This window comes from Salmo salar, unplaced genomic scaffold (genome assembly GCF_905237065.1).
Source record: "Salmo salar unplaced genomic scaffold, Ssal_v3.1, whole genome shotgun sequence".
In the NCBI taxonomy this organism is placed as follows: domain Eukaryota; kingdom Metazoa; phylum Chordata; class Actinopteri; order Salmoniformes; family Salmonidae; genus Salmo; species Salmo salar.
The window spans coordinates 65,001-77,500 of NW_025547354.1; the positions used below are offsets into that span (position 1 = coordinate 65,001).

The 12,500-nt window shown below is 51.7% G+C and overlaps 2 protein-coding genes across 2 annotated transcripts in view; both read left to right on the forward strand.

Moving 5' to 3' along the window:
• Window positions 1-423, forward strand: part of LOC106591254 (serine/threonine-protein kinase pim-2) — a 12,992-nt gene extending 12,569 nt beyond the window's left edge. Inside the window, exon 7 of the mRNA XM_045711200.1 lies at window positions 191-423. Within this exon, the coding sequence (XP_045567156.1) occupies window positions 191-423 (233 nt within the window). The remainder of the gene's footprint in view (window positions 1-190) is intronic.
• A 1,041-nt stretch (window positions 424-1,464) lies between these two features.
• LOC106592653 (uncharacterized) overlaps window positions 1,465-12,500 on the forward strand; it is an 11,744-nt gene continuing 708 nt past the window's right edge. The window contains exons 1-6 of the mRNA XM_045711201.1: window positions 1,465-1,681; window positions 2,191-2,397; window positions 3,329-3,493; window positions 7,841-7,919; window positions 10,871-11,727; window positions 11,835-12,500. The exon at window positions 11,835-12,500 is cut by the window's right edge and continues 262 nt beyond it. Of these exons, the coding sequence (XP_045567157.1) occupies window positions 2,234-2,397; window positions 3,329-3,493; window positions 7,841-7,919; window positions 10,871-11,727; window positions 11,835-12,500 (1,931 nt within the window). The 5' untranslated portion in view covers window positions 1,465-1,681; window positions 2,191-2,233. The remainder of the gene's footprint in view (window positions 1,682-2,190; window positions 2,398-3,328; window positions 3,494-7,840; window positions 7,920-10,870; window positions 11,728-11,834) is intronic.

Below are 12,500 nucleotides of genomic sequence, written 5' to 3' on the forward strand. Positions count from 1 at the left end.
AGGAATACACAGACAGACAGACAGACGAGACAGACAGACAGACGAGACAGACAGACAGACAGACAGACAGACAGACAGACAGACAGACAGACAGACAGACAGACAGACGACAGACAGACAGACAGACAGACAGACAGACAGACAGACAGACAGATTAACCCTTCCTTGTTCTCCCTCCTTTGTTCTCCAGACTGTGTGGATCTGTTGAGGAGGTGTCTGGCGAAGCGACCCCGAGGACGGCCCACTCTGGAGGAGATGCTGCTCCACCCCTGGCTCCAGCCGGACACGCCCCCCTGGCTCCAGCCGGACACGCCCCCTGGCTCCAGCCAGACACGCCCCCCTGGCTCCAGCCGGACACGCCCCCTGGACAGACCTGCAGCCTGTCACCTGAAGACAACACATCTTCACTCGGGACATAAATAAACGATTTTTAAAACATTTTTTTTTTACCCGTCTTTGAAAAGTGACTCCTTCAACGTGAAAATGTAAACTTTGAACAAATATCATACTTTTATCATTCATGATTTGTTACTCTGCACACACACACACACACACACACACACACACACACACACACACACACACACACACACACAGATCATGTTTAATCATACTGTTTTACTCACTTCATATGTATATACTGTATTGTAGTCATGGTTCATCCTATATGACTACTGCTGTCCACTTCATATGTATATACTGTATTCTAGTCCTGGTCCATCCTGTATAACTACTGTCTATACACACCATCCTATATAACTACTGTCTATACACACCATCCTATATAACTACTGTCTATACTGTCTATACACACCATCCTATATAACTACTGTCTATACTGTTTATACACACCATCCTATATAACTACTGTCTATACACACCATCCTATATAACTACTGTCTATACACACCATCCTATATAACTACTGTCTATACACACCATCCTATATAACTACTGTCTATACACACCATCCTATATAACTACTGTCTATACTGTCTATACACACCATCCTATATAACTACTGTCTAGTCACACCATCATATACATAGGTATATGTTTATATTCTGAACTCTGACATTGCTCGTCCTAATATTTCTATATTTATTAATGTAATTTGTTTATTTTTATTTTATGGGGAATTTTTGCGTGTATTGTTTTGTATTGTTAGTTATTACTGCACTGTTGAATTTCGCTACATCCGCTATAACTTCCGCAAACTGACCTGGTGGTTTCCTTGGTTACAGTACAACCTTACGGAAGGAGTGACAACGATTCTGCTTGAAAATAAAAACATGATTTGAAATACAAAGACTATTAAAATGACATATTCGATTTTATATTGACATATATAGGTATTTATTTTTGTTTTTTTATTATTATTATGTCGTGAAAATGTATATTAGTAATATATATTTATATTTTCCACATCAAGTTTTCGGTGCATTTTCCGGTTCCGACAGGCGACGCACATCCGGTGGAGTTTCGACCAATGAGAAGGCGTCGTTTCGTTTGAACCGGGGGAGCGGTACTCTTATCGTTGTTCTGTCTGTTGTTTAAAAACGGAATAAAATACTTATATTTCATCCCGTAACTAAATCAACTAACGTTAGCTAAAAAATTAAATAAATAAAAAGGTGTGATAACGGATACAGACGGAGGGGACGTTTAATGTTTGAGTTTGGTGAGTATTTTATGTTTTTTGGGACGCTAACCTAGTTAGCTGTAACGGTGGGAAATAAACATTGTAACGTTACTCTGTCAACAACAACACACACCAAAAAAGTCAATTATACCGATGGATATCTATGGGGAGACTATTTTAGGTATAGTTAAGCTGACTAGTCATAGTAAAAAAAACAAATCACTGAATGTAAAAAGAGTCCGTTTTTTTCCCTCCCCCATATGTTGTTTTGTTGTCGCTAGCTAACGTTACATGAATTGAGAAAAACGGATATAGGATAAGCTTAAGTAACGTTTAGTCCTAATATGTCAACTGGGGCGTATTCATTATGCCAATTCTGTTTTAAAACGTTTATTAAACGGAAGCACATGGAACGAAACAGGGAGGGACCTACCTGAATTTGTCCAATAGAAACCCTCGTTTTTTTTTTTTGCTCAGTTTGGTTCTTAAACGGTACAACGGTACACGTAACGAATACGCCCCGGTCACCGTTATTTATCATTTGACAGTCGGTTCCCGATCTTCTTGTTGGTGAAACTGACCTGAGTAAAGATGAACCGAGCAGGCCAACCGTTGTTCATGAAGACCTACGGCAAACAGAAACGGAAGTTGGAGGCCTGGATCTCCCCTGACAACCGAAAACAGGTTTTCGACACCACCTCTTCCTCTGACCTCTCCATTGCTGAGCCCTCCAACCCCAAACCCCCGGCCAAGAGGTAAGTGTGACCTTGTGCTCCTGAAGAACTAGTGATCTGGGCGTGAAGGCTTTTTCTCCGTTCCTGCTCAGCAGACCAGGGCCTAGATAGATTAGCTCGCTGAATCAGGTGGCGGGTTTAGCTTCTCCTGGATTTGCTTCTAGAACCACTACTATAGTCTAAATGTCTGTAACAGTGATTGGAATTCTAGCTCTCTGTGTGTCTTCTTCTATGGTCTTCTCTGCTATCTGTATGTCTTCTTCTATGGTCTTCTCTGCTCTCGCTGTGTTTCTTCTTCTATGGTCTTCTCTGTGTTTCTTCTTCTATGGTCTTCTCTGTGTTTCTTCTTCTATGGTCTTCCCTGCTCTCCTAGTATGTCTTCTTCTATGGTCTTCTCTGCTCTCTCTGCATGTCTTCTTCTATGGTCTTCTCTGCTCTCTCTGCATGTCTTCTTCTATGGTCTTCTCTGCTATCTGTATGTCTTCTTCTAGGTCTTCTCTGCTCTCTCTGTGTTTCTTCTTCTATGGTCTTCCCTGCTCTCTTTGTGTTTCTTCTTCTATGGTCTTCTCTGTGTTTCTTCTTCTATGGTCTTCCCTGCTCTCCTAGTATGTCTTCTTCTATGGTCTTCTCTGCTCTGTGTTTCTTCTTCTATGGTCTTCCCTGCTCTCTCTGTGTTTCTTCTTCTATGGTCTTCTCTGCTCTCTCTGTGTGTCTTCTTCTCTGCTCTCTCTGTGTGTCTTCTTCTCTGCTCTCTCTGTGTTTCTTCTTCTATGGTCTTCTCTGCAGTTATATGGTCACTTTGCTCTGACTTTGCTCTCACTTTGCTTCTTCTATGTGCTTCTCTCTCTCTCTCTTTATCTCACCATCTCAACTGTGACCCATCTTCCTTTCTTCTGCACTGGTACGAAAACATCCTCTTCCTCTCCTCCCGGCCCCCCTTCCCCTGTTCCAGAGGGAGAAAGACAAGTACAGCAGATGGCAGTAGAGCGACGCGACTAGCTAAGTCCAATGCCCTGTCCTGTCTGAGAGAGAAGGACAGTGACGAAGAGAACATCTTCATTGTCCCTCCTCCTCCTCCTCCTCCTCACACCCAGCAGCAGAGCAACAACGCAGACAGGTCAGACTAGTGGCATTACCTTTCTGGTCTTCAAATGTCTATCTGTATCTGTGTGTGTGTGTGTGTGTGTGTGTGTGTGTGTGTGTGTGTGTGTGTGTGTGTGTGTGTGTGTGTGTGTGTGTGTGTGTGTGTGTGTGTGTGTGTGTGTGTGTGTGTGTGTGTGTGTGTGTGTGTGTGTTTCAGGAAGTCATTGTTGAGGCGTACTGGTAGAAAGGCCCAGCGTATCGTGAGCACCAGTGAGAGTGATGAAGAGTCAACGACCACCAGCCAACCCAACCCTAAACGCTCCACAGCTAGAGACAAGACACACACACAGTCAGACTTTTACATCTTTTATTAATGTAACCTTCATTTAACCTTTATTTAACCTTCATTTAACCTTCAACACAAAAACAGTCAGATTTTTACATGTTTTATTAATGTAACCTTCATTTAACCTTTATTTAACCTTCATTTAACCTTCAACACACACACAGTCAGATTTTTACATGTTTTATTAATGTAACCTTCATGTAACCTTTATTTAACCTTCAACATGCACACAGACTTTTACATGTTTTATTAATTTAACCTTTATTTAACCTTCATTTAACTAGGCAAGTCAGTTAAGAATCAGGGGCAGAATGACAGATTTTCACCTTCAGTTACTGGCCCAACTCTCTAACCACTAGGCTACCTGCCTCCTCTAACCACTAGGCTACCTGCCTCCTCTAACCACCAGGCTACCTGCCTCCTCCTCTAACCACTAGGCTACCTGCCTCCTCTAACCACCAGGCTACCTGCCTCCTCCTCTAACCACTAGGCTACCTGCCTCCTCTAACCACTAGGCTACCTGCCTCCTCTAACCACTAGGCTACCTGCCTCCTCTAACCACTAGGCTACCTGCCTCCTCTAACCACTAGGCTACCCGCCTCCTCTAACCACTAGGCTAGCTGCCTCCTCCTCTAACCACTAGGCTAGCTGCCTCCTCTAACCACTAGGCTAGCTGCCTCCTCTAACCACTAGGCTACCTGCCTCCTCTAACCACTAGGCTACCTGCCTCCTCTAACCACTAGGCTACCTGCCTCCTCTAACCACTAGGCTACCTGCCTCCTCCTCTAACCACTAGGCTGCCTGCCTCCTCCTCTAACCACTAGGCTACCTGCCTCCTCTAACCACTAGGCTACCTGCCTCCTCTAACCACTAGGCTACCTGCCTCCTCTAACCACTAGGCTACCTGCCTCCTCTAACCACTAGGCTACCTGCCTCCTCTAACCACTAGGCTACCTGCCTCCTCTAACCACTAGGCTACCTGCCTCCTCTAACCACTAGGCTACCTGCCTCCTCCTCTAACCACTAGGCTACCTGCCTCCTCCTCTAACCACTAGGCTACCTGCCTCCTCCTCTAACCACTAGGCTACCTGCCTCCTCTAACCACTAGGCTACCTGCCTCCTCCTCTAACCACTAGGCTACCTGCCTCCTCCTCTAACCACTAGGCTACCTGCCTCCTCCTCTAACCACTAGGCTACCTGCCTCCTCCTCTAACCACTAGGCTACCTGCCTCCTCCTCTAACCACTAGGCTACCTGCCTCCTCCTCTAACCACTAGGCTACCTGCCTCCTCCTCTAACCACTAGGCTACCTGCCTCCTCCTCTAACCACTAGGCTACCTGCCTCCTCTAACCACTAGGCTACCCGCCTCCTCCTCTAACCACTAGGCTACCTGCCTCCTCCTCTAACCACTAGGCTACCTGCCTCCTCCTCTAACCACTAGGCTACCTGCCTCCTCCTCTAACCACTAGGCTACCCGCCTCCTCCTCTAACCACTAGGCTACCTGCCTCCTCCTCTAACCACTAGGCTACCTGCCTCCTCCTCTAACCACTAGGCTACCTGCCTCCTCCTCTAACCACTAGGCTACCTGCCTCCTCCTCTAACCACTAGGTTACCTGCCTCCTCCTCTAACCACTAGGCTACCTGCCTCCTCCTCTATCCACTAGGCTACCTGCCTCCTCTAACCACCAGGCTACCTGCCTCCTCCTCTAACCACTAGGCTACCCGCCTCCTCTAACCACTAGGCTACCTGCCTCCTCCTCTAACCACTAGGCTACCTGCCTCCTCTAACCACTAGGCTACCTGCCTCCTCTAACCACTAGGCTACCTGCCTCCTCCTCTAACCACTAGGCTACCCGCCTCCTCCTCTAACCACTAGGCTACCTGCCTCCTCTAACCACTAGGCTACCCGCCTCCTCCTCTAACCACTAGGCTACCTGCCTCCTCCTCTAACCACTAGGCTACCTGCCTCCTCCTCTAACCACTAGGCTACCTGCCTCCTCCTCTAACCACTAGGCTACCTGCCTCCTCCTCTAACCACTAGGCTACCTGCCTCCTCCTCTAACCACTAGGCTACCTGCCTCCTCCTCTAACCACTAGGCTACCTGCCTCCTCCTCTAACCACTAGGCTACCTGCCTCCTCCTCTAACCACTAGGCTACCCGCCTCCTCCTCTAACCACTAGGCTACCTGCCTCCTCCTCTAACCACTAGGCTACCTGCCTCCTCCTCTAACCACTAGGCTACCTGCCTCCTCCTCTAACCACTAGGCTACCTGCCTCCTCCTCTAACCACTAGGTTACCTGCCTCCTCCTCTAATCACTAGGCTACCTGCCTCCTCCTCTATCCACTAGGCTACCTGCCTCCTCCCTAACCACCAGGCTACCTGCCTCCTCCTCTAACCACTAGGCTACCCGCCTCCTCTAACCACTAGGCTACCTGCCTCCTCCTCTAACCACTAGGCTACCTGCCTCCTCTAACCACTAGGCTACCTGCCTCCCTCTAACCACTAGGCTACCTGCCTCCTCCTCTAACCACTAGGCTACCCACCTCCTCTAACCACTAGGCTACCTGCCTCCTCCTCTAACCACTAGGCTACCTGCCTCCTCCTCTAACCACTAGGCTACCTGCCTCCTCCTCTAACCACTAGGCTACCTGCCTCCTCCTCTAACCACTAGGCTACCTGCCTCCTCCTCTAACCACTAGGCTACCTGCCTCCTCCTCTAACCACTAGGCTACCTGCCTCCTCCTCTAACCACTAGGCTACCTGCCTCCTCTAACCACTAGGCTACCTGCCTCCTCCTCTAACCACTAGGCTACCCACCTCCTCTATCCACTAGGCTACCTGCCTCCTCCTCTAACCACTAGGGCTACCTGCCTCCTCCTCTAACCACTAGGCTACCTGCCTCCTCCTCTAACCACTAGGCTACCTGCCTCCTCTAACCACTAGGCTACCTGCCTCCTCTAACCACTAGGCTACCCGCCTCCTCCTCTAACCACTAGGCTACCTGCCTCCTCCTCTAACCACTAGGCTACCTGCCTCCTCCTCTAACCACTAGGCTACCTGCCTCCTCTAACCACTAGGCTACCTGCCTCCTCCTCTAACCACTAGGCTACCCGCCTCCTCCTCTAACCACCAGGCTACCTGCCTCCTCCTCTAACCACTAGGCTACCTGCCTCCTCTAACCACTAGGCTACCTGCCTCCTCTAACCACTAGGCTACCTGCCTCCTCCTCTAACCACTAGGCTACCTGCCTCCTCTAACCACTAGGCTACCTGCCTCCTCCTCTAACCACTAGGCTACCCGCCTCCTCTAACAGTCAACCAATCAGGTTTCAATAGACTCACTATACAACAGAGTTGTTCTACATCAATGAATGGACATTTTTATATAGAGGTCTTCTCTGTCTCTCTCTCCCTGTATCTCTCTCCCTGTCTCTCTCTCTCTCTCTCTACCCCCCCCCTCTCTCTCTACCCCTGTCTCTCTCTCTACCCGTCTCTCTCTCTCCCCCCTCTCCCTCTCTCTCTCTCTACCCCTCTCTCTCTCTCTCTCTCTCTCTCCCTGTCTCTCTCTCCCTGTCTCTCTCTCCCTGTCTCTCTCTCTCTCTACCCCCCCTCTCTCTCTCCCTCTCTCTCTCTCTCTACCCCCCCCCTCTCTCTCTACCCCTGTCTCTCTCTCTACCCGTCTCTCTCTCTCCCCCCTCTCCCTCTCTCTCTCTCTACCCCCCCTCTCTCTCTCTCTCTCTCTCTCCCTGTCTCTCACTCCCTGTCTCTCTCTCTCTACCCCCCTCTCTCTCTCCCTGTCTCTCTCTCCCTCTCTCTCTCTACCCCCCCTCTCTCTCTCTCTCTCTCTCCCTGTCTCTCTCTCCCTGTCTGTCTCTCTCTCTCTCTACCCCCTCTCTCTCTCCCTGTCTCTCTCTCTCTCTACCCCCCTCTCCCTCTCTCTCTCTCCCTGTCTCTCTCTCCCTGTCTCTCTCTCTCTCTACCCCCTCTCTCTCTCCCTGTCTCTCTCTCTCTCCCCCCTCTCTCTCTCTCTCAGTCCGACTCCAGGGAAGTTTGTGACGCATCGTAGGGGAGCAACAACCGCCAAACACAAAGCCCCCAAGAGGAAACTCAGAGTACGCCCCCGTTCCAATCCTCTCCGTCCTACCTTCACTCCCCCGTTCCTCTCCGTCCTACCTTCACTCCCCCCGAGGTCCCGTTCCAATCCTCTCCATCCTACCTTCACTACCCCGTTCCAATCCTCTCCGTCCTACCTTCACTCCCCCCGAGGTCCCGTTCCAATCCTCTCCGTCCTACCTTCACTACCCCGTTCCTATCCTCTCCATCCCACCTTCACTACCCCGTTCCAATCCTCTCCGTCCTACCTTCTCTCCCCCGTTCCTATCCTCTCCATCCTACCTTCACTCCCCCGTTCCTATCCTCTCCATCCCACCTTCACTCCCCCGTTCCAATCCTCTCCATCCTACCTTCACTACCCCGTTCCAATCCTCTCTGTCCTACCTTCACTACCCCGTTCCAATCCTCTCTGTCCTACCTTCACTACCCCGTTCCAATCCTCTCTGTCCTACCTTCACTACCCCGTTCCAATCCTCTCTGTCCTACCTTCACTACCCCGTTCCAATCCACTCCATCCTACCTTCACTCCCCCGTTCCAATCCTCTCCATCCTACTTTCACTACCCCGTTCCAATCCTCTCTGTCCTACCTTCACTACCCCGTTCCAACTTCACTACCCCGTTCCAATCCTCTCCGTCCTACCTTCACTACCCCGTTCCAATCCTCTCCATCCTACCTTCACTCCCCCGAGTCCCCGTTCCAATCCTCTCTGTCCTACCTTCACTCCCCCGTTCCACCTTCACTACCCCGTTCCAAGCCTCTCCATCCTACCTTCACTCCCCCCGAGGCCCCGTTCCAATCCTCTCCATCCTACCTTCACTCCCCCGTTCCAACTTCACTACCCCGTTTCCCACCTTCACTACCCCGTTCCAATCCACTCCATCCTACCTTCACTACCCCGTTCCAATCCTCTCCATCCTACCTTCACTACCCCGTTCCAATCCTCTCTGTCCTACCTTCACTCCCCCGTTCCAATCCTCTCTGTCCTACCTTCACTACCCCGTTCCAATCCACTCCATCCTACCTTCACTACCCCGTTCCAATCCTCTCTGTCCTACCTTCACTCCCCCGTTCCAATCCACTCCATCCTACCTTCACTACCCCGTTCCAATCCACTCCATCCTACCTTCACTACCCCGTTCCAATCCTCTCCATCCTACCTTCACTACCCCGTTCCAATCCTCTCTGTCCTACCTTCACTCCCCGTTCCAATCCACTCCATCCTACCTTCACTACCCCGTTCCAATCCACTCCATCCTACCTTCACTACCCCGTTCCAATCCTCTCCATCCTACCTTCACTACCCCGTTCCAATCCTCTCTGTCCTACCTTCACTACCCCGTTCCAATCCTCTCTGTCCTACCTTCACTACCCCGTTCCAATCCACTCCATCCTACCTTCACTACCCCGTTCCAATCCTCTCCGTCCTACCTTCACTACCCCGTTCCAATCCTCTCCATCCTACCTTCACTACCCCGTTCCAATCCACTCCATCCTACCTTCACTACCCGTTTCCTCTCCATCCTACCTTCACTCCCCCGTTCCATCTTCACTCCCCGTTCCAATCCTCTCCATCCTACCTTCACTCCCCGTTCCTCTCCATCCTACCTTCACTACCCCGTTCCTATCCTCTCCATCCTACTTTCACTACCCGCTTCCCCGTTCCAATCCTCTCTGTCCTACCTTCACTACCCCGTTCCAACTTCACTACCCCGTTCCAATCCTCTCCGTCCTACCTTCACTCCCCGTTCCAATCCTCTCTGTCCTACCTTCACTACCCCGTTCCAATCCACTCCATCCTACCTTCACTACCCCGTTCCAATCCTCTCCATCCTACCTTCACTACCCCGTTCCAATCCTCTCCATCCTACTTTCACTCCCCGTTCCTATCCTCTCCATCCCACCTTCACTCCCCCGTTCCTATCCTCTCCATCCTACTTTCACTCCCCGTTCCTATCCTCTCCATCCCACCTTCACTCCCCCGTTCCAATCCTCTCCATCCCACCTTCACTCCCCCGTTCCTATCCTCTCCATCCCACCTTCACTCCCCCGTTCCTATCCTCTCCATCCCACCTTCACTCCCCCGTTCCAATCCTCTCCATCCCACCTTCACTCCCCCGTTCCTATCCTCTCCATCCTACTTTCACTCCCCCGTTCCTATCCTCTCCATCCCACCTTCACTCCCCCGTTCCAATCCTCTCCATCCCACCTTCACTCCCCGTTCCTATCCTCTCCATCCCACCTTCACTCCCCGTTCCTATCCTCTCCATCCCACCTTCACTCCCCGTTCCAATCCTCTCCATCCCACCTTCACTCCCCCGTTCCTATCCTCTCCATCCTACTTTCACTCCCCCGTTCCTATCCTTCTCCATAGTGACTCTGGTCATAAATTGTGAGCTACATCGTGTCCCCTGAGAGATCCTAACCCCTGTCTGTCTCTCTGTGTGTGTCTCTGTGTCTCTCTGTGTCTCTCTCTGTGTGTGTCTCTGTCTCTCTGTGTGTCTCTCTGTGTGTGTCTCTGTCTCTCTGTGTGTCTCTGTGTCTCTGTGTGTCTCTCTGTGTCTCTCTGTGTCTCTCTCTGTGTGTCTCTCTGTGTGTCTCTCTCTGTGTCTCTCTGTGTGTGTGTCTCTGTCTCTCTGTGTGTCTCTCTCTGTGTGTGTCTCTGTGTCTCTCTGTGTCTCTGTGTGTGTGTGTCTCTGTGTCTCTCTCTGTGTGTCTCTCTGTGTGTCTCTCTGTGTCTCTCTGTGTGTGTGTCTCTGTCTCTCTGTGTCTCTCTGTGTGTCTCTCTCTGTGTGTGTCTCTGTGTCTCTCTGTGTCTCTGTGTGTGTGTGTCTCTGTGTCTCTCTGTGTCTCTCTCTGTGTGTGTCTCTGTGTCTCTCTGTGTCTCTGTGTGTGTGTGTCTCTGTGTCTCTGTGTGTCTCTCTCTGTGTGTGTGTCTCTGGTCTTCCCAGGTCCTGCTGGCCCAGCTCAGCTCAAACTCCTCTGATGACTTCGTCCATGATGGAAGAGAAGAAGGGGGAGTGGTCCAGCGTGCCTTCCCTTGCCGTGCCAAACAGGGGCGCCGCCGTGCCCTGGCCAACGCTGACAGCTCGTTGGCCGACCCGGGGAACAGCGGAGTAGTAACCAACGGTTACGGTTTCCTGCGAGATATCTCTCTGAATGATTCGCCCGAGCGCCCCTCGGGACCCTGCCACAGGAAACCTCTCTTCTCCTCCACCCCTAGCTCACGTTCCCTCCGTCCTCCCATCTCTCCCTCCGCCAGCGACGTCATCTCTCTGAGCGCCGCCCGGGAGGAGCTGGCCGTTCCAGAGGACCCGCTCCGTCCCTCTCCGTCTGCCTCGCTCGCAGATCCACGTCCTGGGCAACGCCAGCTGTCGTCCCTGTGCCGGGAAGTGGGACCAGAGGTAGGAAACTGCGAAGGATCAACCAGCGTGAGGAGTAACAGGAGCCGGAATGGAGACTCGGCGATCCAAGATGGCGTCGGTGAGCAGCTGAGCCTGAGCCTGTTCTCCGCGGTTGCCTGTGAGCGGACTGGCTCAGGCACGGCCGGGGAGGAAACTGAGGACGGCAGCCATTTTGTGTCGGCGACGACGGCGGGACGGGATTGGCTGGCCGAGGTAGTGAAGGAGAGATGTCTGACGCGGCGCTGTGTCGTACGGCTAGAGAGAGAGTACAAACTGCACCGCGACGCCACCTATTCGTCCTGCGTCGACCCTACGAGGTCACGCTACGACGGCGGGTCCGTCGACCACTCGGTGATCAGAGATCCGTCTACAGCGAGGGGTATAGAGATCCGTCTAGAGGAGACGCGGGTCGGCGAACGAAGGGCGGTCTGAGACCGTGCGGTGATCAGAGATCCGTCTAGAGGAGACGCGGGTCGGCGAACGAAGGGCGGTTTAGCCGGCGGTGATCGAGACCGTCTAGAGGAGACGCGGGGTCGGCGAACGAAGGGCGGTCTGTAGACCGTGCGGTCAACGACAGCGTTCGGACTCTGGGAAGGGTCGCGTCGATCAGCCGGACCGGTGAGGAACTTCTCAGGGTGGTGCAGAGATGTCTGAATGTACACTGTGAGGTACAGCTGGAGAGGCTGATCGTCCCTAAAGGGAACTTTCACAAGGACAAGGACAGTCTCGTCCCTAAAGACCACGTTCCCAAGGACAGTCTCGTCCCTAAAGACCACGTTCCCAAGGACAGTCTCGTCCCTAAAGACCACGTTCCCAAGGACAGTCTCGTCCCTAAAGACCACGTTCCCAAGGACAGTCTCGTCCCTAAAGACCACGTTCCCAAGGACAGTCTCGTCCCTAAAGACCACGTTCCCAAGGACAGTCTCGTCCCTAAAGACCACGTTCCCAAGGACAGTCTCGTCCCTAAAGACCACGTTCCCAAGGACAGTCTCGTCCCTAAAGACCACGTTCCCAAGGACAGTCTCGTCCCTAAAGACCACGTTCCCAAGGACAGTCTCGTCCCTAAAGACCACGTTCCCAAGGACAGTCTCGTCCCTAAAGACCACGTTCCCAAGGACAGTCTCGTCCCTAAAGACCACGTTCCCAAGGACAGTCTCGTCCCTAAAGACCACGTTCC